Genomic DNA, 13,705 nt, shown 5'->3' with positions numbered 1-13,705 from the left:
CTTCGCTCCAGATCAGATCAAAGAGGAAACCTTGGGGATCAATTAAAATAGTATCTTAAACCACATAAATCAAGGATGCGGACAACAATGTGTGAGACTAACAAATACCAAACTGCAGACAAAATCTTTTCTACACAGAGTTCAAAATTTTAACCCTAAAATAAACAAAGCGTCGCACTATTACGTCAATTTGGTTTGTTATACAAATGATATTGTAAGCGAATTAAATATAATTCTTGAGCGGTTTACCCGCCTTTTTAAAAACACAATTAGATTCAAAACTGTACTGTCCTGATAAGAGGGCCAGCCCTTTCAACAGCAGCCTTTATTTAGGCTTCATTGTTCTGTGTTAGCGATTGGCTATGTTCTGTAGACTTTTCGTCTGAGACCGTTAGTACAGTATCTGATAAACAAAGATAATGCAACATTTTAGGCCACAAGAGCTGCATGAAAATAGAAATCTACAGTATGAAATACAGTATACTAGGAAAAAGCCACTCTGCACGTTTCTGAAGATTGAGGAATACTGGGAATGTCAATTTACATTTTTCACTGTAAATTATATATTGACTTGTGCTGCATCTGAAATCAAATACTTCCCTACCATACAGTATGTGAAAAACAATACGCCAAAAGACAAGAATGTCTGAATACATAGTATTAAAAAAACAATAGGGGAAAAGACCTACTTCTTCCGGCGGGATTCTGAAGTGCGCATTCGATGGACACTTTACTATCCCATGAGGGCACGGGACAGGATTTGTGAATGGCAGTGAAGCGGCCATAGACAGTAAAAGAAATGGACACAGCGACCCCATCATAGTCAAGCGGGAAGGAAGTCGACCGGAAGTTGAAGTCGGCCGGGTGCCGCCATCTTGAGCGGAACTTCACTTGCGTTAGCAATCCCATTGACTCCCATTCATTTTGGCGTCACTTTGACAGCGAATAACTTTACATCTGAGGCGTTTGAAGACTCCATTTGTCCATTTTTTATTTCTAAAGAAACACGACAATGTATAAAATGCTCCATTACCTTGTAGCTTATGTTATGGCCCCGTAGAAGCAGTTTTTGTAAAAGTAGGCTAACGATTGCGTCATAACCAAGCGACTCTTTGTCGCACATTAGAGAGATTACCGTATGGACAGGAGGAGAAGCTCGCGCGCAATCGGGGGGACGTAATTAATCAGAATACCTAGCAAAAGTTGATCCTGCTCCATGCTCATGGACAATTCCTACTCACACTCTCCGTCTCTGCAAGATTCGGAAGGGAATGATTCAGATTTCTCTTGGCACAGCTACTAGAAGACTGACGGGTTGCTCTCGTGGTCCGTGTAACGCTTTGCTCGGTTTGAGTCTGCGCGTCAGGAAAGGAAGTGCTAAGAAATCGCTAAAAATGGGCTTCACTTGTCTCAATTGAGTTCCAATGGGGTCGCTGTGTCCATTTCTTTTACTGTCTATGATCATAGTGACCCCATAGACTTCGACGGAAGTCAATTAGAAGCACTCTCTTCCTGATGGCTGAGCGTACTGCGCAGACTCAAACTGAGCTTGACGACGTCAATGTGACGTGAGCAACCTGTCTGACAGTTGTAAGTCTTCAAGTAGCTGTGCCAAGAGAAATCTGAATCATTCCCGTCCGAATCTTGCAGAGACGGAGAGCTTGAGTAGGAGCTGTCCATGAGCTAGGAGCAGGAGCAACTTTATGACTATCTATGGGCTTCTCCCTTGACTTTATCGGACTTTATGACTCCACGTCCCCCCGACTGCCCGCGAGCTTCTCCTCCTGTCCATACGGTAATTTCTCTACTGTGCGACAGAGAGTCGCGTGGTTATGACGCAATCATTAGCCTATTTTTACAAAAACGGCTTCTACGGGGCCATAACGTAAGATACAAGGTAATGGAGCCTTTTATACATTGTCTTATTTCTTTAGAAATAAACAATGGACAAATAGAGTCTTTAAACACCTCAGATGTAAAGTTATTCGCTGTCAAAGTGACTCCAAAATGAATGGGAGTCAATGGAATGCTAACAGCAGGTGATGGCTAATTAGCCAATGGATTCCCCCATAGAAGGTACACTTTCCGGATGCTGGATGACGCTGGTAGGTCACATGATAATGACAACATGGCGGATGTAGTACGTCCGGATTACTCATACTCACACACTCATACTATATAGAACATACTTTTTTAAAGGTCATGAAGTAAGTTTAAATTCAAATGTAGTACCTACTCAGACGCACCGTTGTTCTTTTGCACTTCCAAAAACTAAATTTAACAGTATTTTACTGTAAAATTACATTAAATGTAAGATAAGATCCATTACAGTTATTCACCATTAACTTACTGTTAACTAATTGTTAACTCATAGTTGAAGTCTACAGATGCAAAAACAAAGTATGATAAAATAAACACTTAAATGTGTATTTTGGATGTTTTTTGTCCACTATACTAATAGAATAATTATTTTGTAAAATCTCAAAATTGACCAGTGCCTGAAAGAACATTGGTTTTGCCTGTAAATAGTAATTATTTCCTTAAATAGTAGTATTTAGTGTGTACTGCTCAGTATGAAGTATGCTAGTACTCCATTCTGAACACAACCATAGGGTGTTGAAAATATTATGCCAAAGGCCTGGATGATATAATGTTTGTAGTGGATTTTAGAAGTATGCATTCTTGCATTCCAGATTCCGGATCCCAGATTCCGCTTAGACTTTTTAAAAAGACATCCAAGTCTTTTGCTTGAGGCCAGACAGCAACATAGTGTCACCAGATGTGGGCCGGATCTGGGCCGACACTATGTTGCTGACTTGTGGAAAAAAAAAGAGGTATTTTAACTTGTTTGCCGACGGGATATGAGAAGTGTATTATTTTCCAAGCCTGAAATTCTCAGAATAAAGTCTACATGTGTTAACCTAACTTCAAACAGGTCTTTTTGAAATCTGATGCACCATTGATGCAGTAAATGATTAAGTTATTGTATGGACATCGACTTTACACTTTCACATCTCTGAGCGTGGCGCAAAACAAAATTAACTGTGATTAGTTGTTTTACATATCAGTCAGACAGTCCTTGGCCAAGGAATGCTGCTATAGAGAACAGATCTTCTGCCATCATGACAGGGTTGTGTAAAGTATCAAGATGCAATTTACATCTCAAAACTGCTGTTTCTCACTCATGCTTTAAGTGAGTAGAAGTATTCACTAGTATTCACTATAAAATGATATGGTACTTCTCATACACTAAGTTCTCAGACCATTAAAAAAAACTGTGAGTGAGATTTGGGCTGTAGACTCACCTTGCACTCTCCATTGATGCATATGTCCAGCGAGTCGGCCTGGCAGCGCGTGCCGTCGATGACAGCAGGGGAACGTTCGGTGTAGAAGTTGTAGCCCTCAGCCAGACAGTTCAAAGCACACGGTTTCACTCCACCTGAAAAACACGCAGAGTTTATTGTCAAACAGCTCTCGAACACCAATGGGACTTTTTATCAGGTTATTGATTGTTCCCAAGGTCCTCGAGAACTCCTTTACACCCCCAGAAGTGTCTAAGAGGTGGCCACGATTTATGTCATACGATAAACCAAAAATCTATACGGAATAACAGAGCCTCTCGCCTCACCAGTGCATTGATAAGTAATTCGCAGACTGCTTTTCTTGCAACTGTCTCGAGCCAGGGCTCTCAGACGGGGCCCACAGTTTTCTTTTATGCCTTTGTTGATATTAACAATCCAGTCAAAGCACTCAAGCACACGAGAGGCATTACTCATAGTGGAATCTGAATGTTCTGCCTGACATCATTACTGCACAGACACGGGGAGAGATTAACACAGCTGCCAACAAAAATCATGGAGACATCGACAAAGGTTATCGCAGACTTTACAAGTGAAGTTCACCTCCAAAATGAGTTTTAAGAGCCAAACAATTGGTAATGATAATGCTTATTACAGGGCAGTGAGATAAGGAGATGATTGAGTCGACTGTGAACTTCCTGTTAGAATGTTTTGGAAATGCCTCTTGATCTCTCGCAGTTTTTCTTTGTTTATTGGGTTCGGGCCATTTTGTTGTAAACAAGAAATACACCCTTCCCACTGGGTTTCCGGCTGCACTTTTTCAAAGCTGTCAGAAAATGTGTCAGAGAAAAATCCAATGAAACAAAAAAGATTAGGGCGATGACGGTTGAGGTTTGATATTCACTGTTATAAAATGTAATTGTATTACATGCTGGTGAATTAAACAAATAAATCACAATTATTTTGTGAAAAAAGCTCCCAATTGAAGAGCATTCAAAAACATTACATAGGGCAGACAGTTATATTTTTATTATTATTTTACTAATAATTTTTGCAATTAATGTATCTGATAGTTCACCCAAAAATAAAAAAAGATATTTAAATAAAATGTATAAAATAAAAATATATTTACCTATGGAACACCAAATATTTGCCCATACAATAAAAGTCAATGGGGTCCAAAACAACATTAGACCCCATTGATTTTAATTGTATGGATAAAAAAACAAAACATTTACTATCTTCTTTATTGTTCCACAGAAGAAAGTCATAAAGGTTTGGTATGACATGACAGAATCATCCTTTTGAGTGAACTAATTAAATTGATAGGCCTAATCGTCACTCATTCTTTTGTAGATTTGACCTCTCTGAGAGACTTGTGTACGTACACAGTCAAGAAACACACACACACACACACACACACACACACACACACACACACACACACACACACACACACACACACACACACACACACACACACACACACACACACATATACACACACACACACACACACACATACACACACACACACACACACACACACACACACACACACACACACACACACACACACACACACACACACACACAGACGTAATGGTTTTTATACCGTACAAACTGTATATTCTGTCCCCTTACACTAACCCTGCCCCTAAACCTACCCATCACAGGAAACATTCTGCATTTTTACTTTCTCAAAACAACTCATCCTGTGTGATTTATAAGCCTTTTGAAAAGTGGGGACCGCTGGCTGGTCCCCACAATGGAGGTGATCTCAGGTTTTACTATTCTTATGGGGACATTTGGTCCCCACAATGTAATATAAACAAGGGCACACATACACACACACACACACACACCCACACACACACACACACACACACACACACACACACACACACACACACGTAAAAACACACCCACACACACGCACACACACACACACACACACACACACACACACACACACACACACACACACACACACACGTAAAAACACACCCACACACACACACACACACACACACACACACACACACACACACACACGTAAAAACACACACACACACACACACACACACACACACACACACACACACACACACACACACACACACACACACACACAGAGAGAGAGAGAGAGAGAGAGAGAGAGAGAGAGAGAGAGAGAGAGAGAGAGAGAGAGAGAGAGAGAGAGAGAGAGAGAGAGAGAGAGAGAGAGACAGAGAGAGAGAGAGAGAGAGAGAGAGAGAGACTAGCGATACATGGTGTTCTATCTGGAATCTAAAGAATTTTCAGACCATCAAAGAGACTTTCACAGTGTTGGTGTTAGCAGGGTACACACAGCAAGCCAGTATGTATACGGTCACTGGAGCCCAGACTTTGGGAAGGCTGTGGGAGAGAGCGGCTCCCTCTGTAGCCCGTCGTTCTGTGTTGCGGGCTGGGAACTTACCTCCAGTGTATGGCTTCCAGTTGTAGTACTTCCCACGGAAAGGCATGTTGTCAAAATCGGCACACTGCTTCTCCCTAAAGTCACGTGATCCTGCTGGACAAGCCTGCAAATGAATGATCCGTTGAGGCCTTGTAAAAGCATTCAGATGGTACTCTCATTTACTCTCATGTATATTATATTATCTTACAAAGTATTTATAATACTTTAATTTTATTCAATTACAAATCATACACTGAACAACATTAAATAGTGTCAGAGATACTGAAAAGTCCTATAGCATGGTGCTACCACCACTATGTCACCATAGGTATATGATTTTTTTGAGGTGGCTAGAGTTATGTGGGAAATAGAGCCAGCCATATTATCTTTAATTTTGATATAAACCCTTTCTGGTAAACTCCAGACATGGTTGCACAAAAAGGTTCATGGTTAATTTGGAGTAATGGCTATTTATGTCCCACACAGGCCGATGTGCAGAGCTCTTGATATGGTTGACCAGTGTGCCTTTACTCCATTCTCAACTATTCAACCCCTTCAAACTACTCAGTCTCAGTGTGACTTTTTTTCTCACGTCTCATTCTTCTGAGTTTTAATTGACAATATTTCTTAAGAAGTTTCAGAGTGTTTTAATGCAGTTTGAACTTATAACACAACCAACTGTGCTCACTGAAGCATCCAAAAACTTGTTTGAATCCGGTTGAAGACCTGGATTAGGTCCTGGATTAAGGAGGTCTCCACGCTCCTTCGCCTGGAGGAGGGCTGGGTGGAGAATCCTTGGTTTCCTCTTGTTTTTGTTTTGCCATCTTTTCAGAGAAAAAACAGACTCCGCACTTCCTGGGTCACAAAGCCTGCAGACTGGACGTGATGGAGGTGAGCCCCTCACCTCCTAATGTTTGGTCGCAGCACACACAAAACCCCACACAGGTCACTGTGGCGTGTTCAGAGGACGCAAAGCTTCTTCACCCGCCAGTTCCAGTTGGGGTTTGCAGAGCAAGGTAGGTGTTCCAGTATACCTACAGCCACAGAATTGGGACACACAGCTTGGAGGCCAATGCTCTTCTGTGCCGCCCCACCATATGTCAAACACGATTGCTCCTCTGGTGCCACTCGTGCAGAGTTTGGGAGCCTGTCTAAACTTTCCCAACCTGTCACGCTGGCTTATCAGGACAATCATACTCGACTATGCGATTCAGTTTGCCAGATGCCTGCCCCGGTTCAATGGCATCCTCTTTACCTCAGTGGCAGGAAAAGACACTCCTTTCCTGCATGAGGAAATTACAGTCCTATTGGCGAAGGACGCAAAAGAGATCGTCCCTCCAGCTGAGATGGAGAAGGGTTTCTACAGCCCTTACTTCATCGTACCGAAGAAAGGCGGTGGGTTACGACCATTCCTAGACCTGTGAGTTTTGAATCGGGCCTTGTACAGACTCCGGTTAAAGATATTGACTCAGAAACGCATTCTGACGTTGCGTTCACCAACATGATTGGTATGTGGCGATAGACCTGAAGGACGCATACTCTCATGTCTCGACCTTTCCTTGGCACAGACCGTTTCTTCAGTTCGCCTTCTTGGATCAGGCATATCAGTACAAGGTCCTACCTTTTGGGCTGTCCCTGTCTCCTCACGTCTTCCCAAAAGTCCCAGAGGCCGCCCTTGCCTCGTTAAGCGAAGTGGGCATTCTCAATTATCTCGATGACTGGCTGATTCTAGTTCACTCTTGAGATCTACTGTGCACAGACAGGGACCTGGTGCTCAAACACCTCCGTTGATTGGGACTTCAGGTCAACTGAGAAAAGAGTAAGCTCTAGTCAGTGCAGAGCATCTTTTTTCTCGGGATGGAAACAGATGCGTCCAAGATGGGCTGGGCAGCTGAATGCAACAGGTGGGCAGCCTCAAGTTCCTGGACAGGACCTTTTCAATGCTGGCATATCAATTGCCTCAAGTTGCTGGTGGTATTGCTGGCCCTGCCGAGGTTTCAGCCATTGATCCAAGACGAGCACGTGTTGGTCTGGACAGACAACACGCCAACGGTTTCATACAAAACCACCAGGTGAGCTCAATCATGCAGCAGACATTTTTGATGCTCCAAGGAGAGTGGAGCCCCAGGTGGTACAGCTGATCTAGAGTTGATTCAGCGAAGCACAGGTAGATCTGTTCGCTTCCCAGGAATGCTTCAATTGCCCTCTGAGGTATTCCTTGACTGAGGCCTCCCTTGGCACGGACACACTGGCACACAGCTGGCCCCAGGGTCTGTGCAAATATGCATTTCCCCAAGTGAGCCTGCTTGCACAGACGTGCAAAGTCAGGGAGGACAAAGAACAGGTCCTGTTGGTTGCGCCGTACTGGCCTACACGGACTTGGTTCTTGGAGCTCAGGCTCCTGACGACTGCCCCTCCCTGGCAAATTCCCCTGAGGAAGGACGGGCACAATTTGGCACCTGCACCCAGACCTCTGGAACCTCCACATCTGGCCCCTGGACGGGAAGTGGAAAACTTGAGTGGGCTATCACCAACAGTGATAGACACCATCACTCAGGCTAGAGCCCCCTCTACGAGGCAGGCCTATTCTCTGAAGTGGAGTCTATTGGCTAACTGGTGTGCTTCCCAGAAAAGGTCAAGGAAGTCCGGCTGAAGCGACCTATTCTCATTGCAAGTACTGTCCTTCAGTCCCCGATGGGTACAAAAAAACTACACGGCTTACGTGGGGCGCAGGGTAGGTTATGATGTCACGAGTGCACTAGTTACCCAGCACACAGGGGTTTTCCGACCACCTTGTAACTCAGATCAGCAGTTGTGTCGTTTTCTATAACATCTTGGTTACTATTGTAACTTCCGTTCCCTGATTGAGGGAACGAGACGTGTCGTCCCTCTTGCCACAATGCTGAACTACCCTCTGAATGGCCTGGACACACTCTCGGCTCCTAAGCACAAACCTGAATAAGTGAATGCACGCCAACTCCTTTTGTACCCGTATGTACAGGGGAGTGGCACATGCAAATTCCTCTCGCCAATTCTTATTGGCCTTTTCTGAAGTAACAGGGCTCCCAAGTGTGACCCATAGTGTCAGCATTCAACACCACGTCTTGTTCCCTCCATCAGAGAACTGAGGTTACAATAGTAACCGAGACAGTAGTCACAGGAATATAGCACATAATACCATTTAAAACGTATAGGTCAGTAAGATTTGTTTTAAAAGAAATTAATAAGTAAGGATGCATTAAATAGATCAAAAGTGACAGTAAAGACTTTTACATGGATGCAAAATATTTCTATTTCAAATAAATGCTGTTCTTTTAAACTTTCTATTCATCAAAGTATATTGAGTAAAAATAATGTATCACGGATTACACAAAAATGTGAAGCTACACAACTGTTTTCAAAATTTCTGAAGGATCATGTGACACTGAAGACTGGAGTAATGATGCGGAATATTCAGCTTTGATCACAGAAATAAATTACATTTTAAAATATATTAAAATAGAAAACAGTTATTTTAAAGTGTTTTAATATTTCACTATATAAAATATTACTGTTTTACTGTTTTTTTTATCAAACTAATATATCTCTTTGCCTCTTGTAATTACAAAAAAAATCCCCTTTCTAAAAAACAAACAAATAATGTATGTGCATTGTGTAATGAACTCACATTGTTATTTAAACATTATTGCCCTAAAGCCAATTTTAATATGCGACTCGACTTGGCCTCTTTCCATCGCAGCATTGTTATTAACCCTAGTCTCCATGCAAACTGGCGGATCATGGAGTCAGCAGTGAGTGAAGGGATGCGGATTAGCTCATTGTTTTGAAAAGTAGAACAAATGATAGCAGACCTTTGCTTGGTACTGAACAATGGCCGTGGCTGGAACCAGAGCCATAGGGGGGCCGTATCCTCAATGACTTAATAATTTCAAAGCCACAGCCATAATAAATCCAGACGTTGGAATGCCCCACATAAACAGCCAGAGAGTGGTGTTCAACCCTTGGTTGTCTCCTTCAAAAAGATTCATTTGATTCCAGGAGGTCAAAGAACCAATTACAATACATCTGTGATGGGGTTGTTGTTTTATAAGCGCTGAATCAGCGCCGGGCTGCTGTCTAAAGCTCCCCAAATCTGACCCAATGTCACCAATAGTCCATATCCACAACACGTTTGTGTTGGACAAGACCCTTTCATTTTCAGTGCAAGGGAGTGCTGTTTGTTTTCCAAAGTACACATTCGTTGCTTGTGCTTAACTGTTATTTTTAAGATTTGTGGTAGAAAGGATGCCTAACAAGCTCAATTTTCACCTTAAAAACCCCATAAAGTCCTGTAATGACGTTTCCTTTGAATCAGGAAGTCTGAATTGAAAGGCTTGCCCCTTTTTTCCATTTTTGTAAAATAGTCAGTCCTAAAACCATGATTAACTGCTCATTCTAGAGAGCATTTGAAATGAAAATGAAAAGTCCAACATTAGTCACCAGAAGAGAAAAGTCACATATCTGTGAATGGAATGGCATTTTTAGATTTAGACTAGAATCTAGAAAACCTCAAAACTAAAACACATGGGCACTAAAGCTATATATAAAAAAAAAATATGAATAAAACCATTTTTATTTAAGAAAAACACCACCTTGAAATAGATTAAGGGGGTGGGGGGAAGATTTGAATTTTAAAATTTTGCTCACCATAATCCGTTTTTAAAGTAAATTTTTTTATTATTTTTTTTACATGAAAATATATGGATTGTGCAGCTAATACTGGGAAATTCTAAATATTCCAAAAACTAAAACTAAAAAATCCTAAGTATAAATCAAAATCATTCAGATTACAGCCTCACGTCAGTGTTACAAAAACTCACGTCAGTGTTGCACGATCTGTAGCGCTTCCTTTCTCCGAGACAGTACTTCCCTCCGCCTGTCGGCCTGAAAGAGTTTGAATAAAAAAAGACTCATGAGGTACCATCATGAGAGACAAGGAATCAATGTAAAAAATGCATCCACACACCATTCCTATCAACACCGGACAGCATCTGTACTGCATTTGCTTTTACAGAGGAAGGCAAATGGTCCAGTAACCACAATCTCTACATGCAGCACTCACACACAAGCATATTTTTCCAGATTGAAGTTTAGTGTCCTAAAGATCAGAGTGGGTCATCAGATCACACACAAAGCCATATTTCAGATCTGGGTTGACTTTGCTCTTTTGTGCTGATCAGATCAGTTTAAAGATAATGTGTGTCATTTTTTTCAACATTAAAATACTTCCTTCTATCCAAATTCAACGTGCGAAGACAAATTTAAGTAAGTCATTCATAGGTTGACTTCTCATAGGGTGAAAACACTGCTAGGGCAGTAGAAATAGCAGATAAACCTGTTTGAAAACAATCATTTAAAAAAAATTAAATTAGAAACAGCACCGTCATTTCGAATTTTTCAATCATGCCTTTTTAAACTCCCCTGAGGCTGTTTGAGCAATTCATATGAAATTTGGTGTGAAACATCATATAGACCCATCTGACAAAATTTTACCAAAATAATTTTCATTTGTCAAACTATTTGACCCCTACAACAAAATACATTTTTGTGATGTCACCCATAATCACTAATCGACCTGTATATTGTAATAAACATCTGTAGCGCCCCCTTTTGACTGTTGTTGTGTGGTCAATTTTACCTACAGTTACCAAACTCTATACATGTTGTTTTCATCAAGCTGGGGAGCTTTCAAAATTAAAATCATTAGATCTGCCCAACAGGATGTTAGCCATTGTGGATTTAATGTGGATTTTTTTTTTTTTTTTTATCACAGGCTATGAATTTTCAAATACGATTGATTTATTGTGATTTGAACCAAACTAGGTCTATATTGCCACAAATGTTTTATTTAGTTATGTAGCACAATAGTTATGCACTTCACCTTGAAATATATCCAATCCAGACTCTATCGTTTAACTGGATCTTACATGTTACAAAGTAGAATTTCTAGTTTTCTTTTCTTTTCTTTATAGCCATAGTTATTTACATCAGGTTTTAGTTTGCCCCTTGTTTAATTTATTATCTTCTCTCTTGTCTTGCTTTATATTGTTGTGTCTTGTCTTGTTCATTGTGAGTCTTGTGTTCTCTAGACCGGACCGTAGCAGTCTGTTTCTCAAGTGTCAAGCCTCTGGCTCTGTGAGCCTCTGCCTGGCAGCAAGACTGGTGCTACATCGAAGAGATCATCAAGTCTCTGGTTCCTCGTCACCATCATCCAACCTGGTGCTGCCTCACTCTCCTTGCTGTGCCCTGTCTACAGTCTTGTCAATAAAACATCACCGCTGCTCATTCTGCGTCTGGGTCCTCTCTCTCTCTTGCAGAACCGTGACAATTTCAGCCTTACATGGAGTTCCATTGTTCAAGAGCAAGATGCCCCTCAGGCCAGTGATTTCCAATTCTATAAACAATAATCCCCATAATTAATAACCGGGCCCCTAATAAGCCCCTCGAGTATCCGCGTATTCTATCAAGGTTGACTTCAGTTCCATAAATGGAAATTCAGAAAACTCTTCAACCCGCAAGCAAATATGAAAAGCAGTTTCCATTTGTGTTTGTTTGACAGAGAGCTCAAGACATTTGTACTATCTCCAGTGTCTGTTCAGGTTGTTATGACCAGCAGGGCAGTATGCACTTTTTCCTCATTGCCTTATAAATACTTGATATATGCATCCAGGTCTCTCTCAGTGAACAGCTAAGCTGTTTGGCCATTCCTCAGCAGGTTATTTTAACCCTTGAGGGCAGCGTAATGAGGTTTGCCAAGCCTTAGGTGATTCTGGCCATCTTCCTCTGACTCCCTACGTGCCGTCTGGCACCAAGAGCGGCTGGTTGTGCTGTTTTCTCAGGGCCACTCTTAATGAATGCTTTCCAGGGCAGCTTGGCTTGAAGTGCTTGGGTTTCCTTTCTCTCGGGTAGCCAGGTTTTAAGGGCCGATCATCTTACACAGGTGTTACATATTACACCGGCCACACTCCCGCCACTGTCTGCAGCGAGAGTGTGAGGATAGACATTTCCGCAACCGCCGGGAATGAAACCTAAACTCCATCTACAAACAAACCTATTTTGAGCTCCTGTGGCTACCTATGAAAAGTTTGGAGAAACTGGACAAAAAACCCGGCAAAATTCGAAACTAAAAAATCATTTTGGACCAACAATCATCATTACATTTGCTTGACAAATTGAGTAAGGGTTTTCTCAACATTGCAACATTTAATATTTTAGTAAAATATTAAAACAATTTTTAATACAGTGCCTGGGATTGCTACACATATTCTTCAGTTTAAGTACACTACCAGTTATAATCAAAAAGGTTTTATTGTTTTTGAAAGAAGTCGCTTATGCTCTGCATTTATTTGATCAAAAATACTAGAATAGAGTAATAGAGTAAAAATATTGTGTAATATTGTGAAATATTATTACAATTTAAAATAACTGTTTTCTATTTGAATACATTTTAAAATGTAATTTATTTTTGTGATCAAAGCTGAATTTTCAGCATCATTACTCCAGTCTTCAGTGTCACATGATCCTTCAGAAATCATTCTAATATGCTGGTTCTTATAAATTGCATTTTAAATATATTAAAATAGAAAACAGTTCTTTTAAATTGTAATATTTCAAAATATTTTACAGTACTTTGATCAAATAAATGCAACTATTTACATTAAGCAATTAATTAACATTGAGTAATTAATTATTCGAAACTTGACTGGTAGTGTACCTGAAACTGCAACAGTAAACGCTAAAGGTGCGGTCATATTAGCAAAAGTTTTCAGGCAAAAAAGGTCCATTGTTTATTGTCAATAGTCAATAGTTTCCCCCACAATCCAAAAACATGCAGTATAGGTGAATTGAAAACGCTAAATTGCCCGTAGGTGTGAATGCGTGTTTGTGTGAGTCCCAAGCCATGTAATGGGGAGAGTTGGGAAAAATCATT

At 41.0% G+C, this 13,705-nt stretch overlaps 1 protein-coding gene across 1 annotated transcript in view; it reads right to left on the bottom strand.

The window, feature by feature from the left end:
- Nucleotides 1-13,705, bottom strand: part of adamts6 (ADAM metallopeptidase with thrombospondin type 1 motif, 6) — an 84,369-nt gene that overhangs the window by 24,922 nt on the left and 45,742 nt on the right. The window contains exons 13-15 of the mRNA XM_081354503.1: nucleotides 10,596-10,659; nucleotides 5,758-5,860; nucleotides 3,306-3,439 (exon numbers count right to left, since the gene is read on the bottom strand). Coding sequence (XP_081210629.1) covers nucleotides 3,306-3,439; nucleotides 5,758-5,860; nucleotides 10,596-10,659 — 301 coding nt within the window. The remainder of the gene's footprint in view (nucleotides 1-3,305; nucleotides 3,440-5,757; nucleotides 5,861-10,595; nucleotides 10,660-13,705) is intronic.

This window comes from Scardinius erythrophthalmus, assembly GCF_964197995.2.
Source record: "Scardinius erythrophthalmus genome assembly, chromosome: 23".
Lineage (NCBI taxonomy): Eukaryota > Metazoa > Chordata > Actinopteri > Cypriniformes > Leuciscidae > Scardinius > Scardinius erythrophthalmus.
Note: the sequence above shows the minus strand (reverse complement) of the source record. Positions and strands in the feature narration are given on the sequence as shown.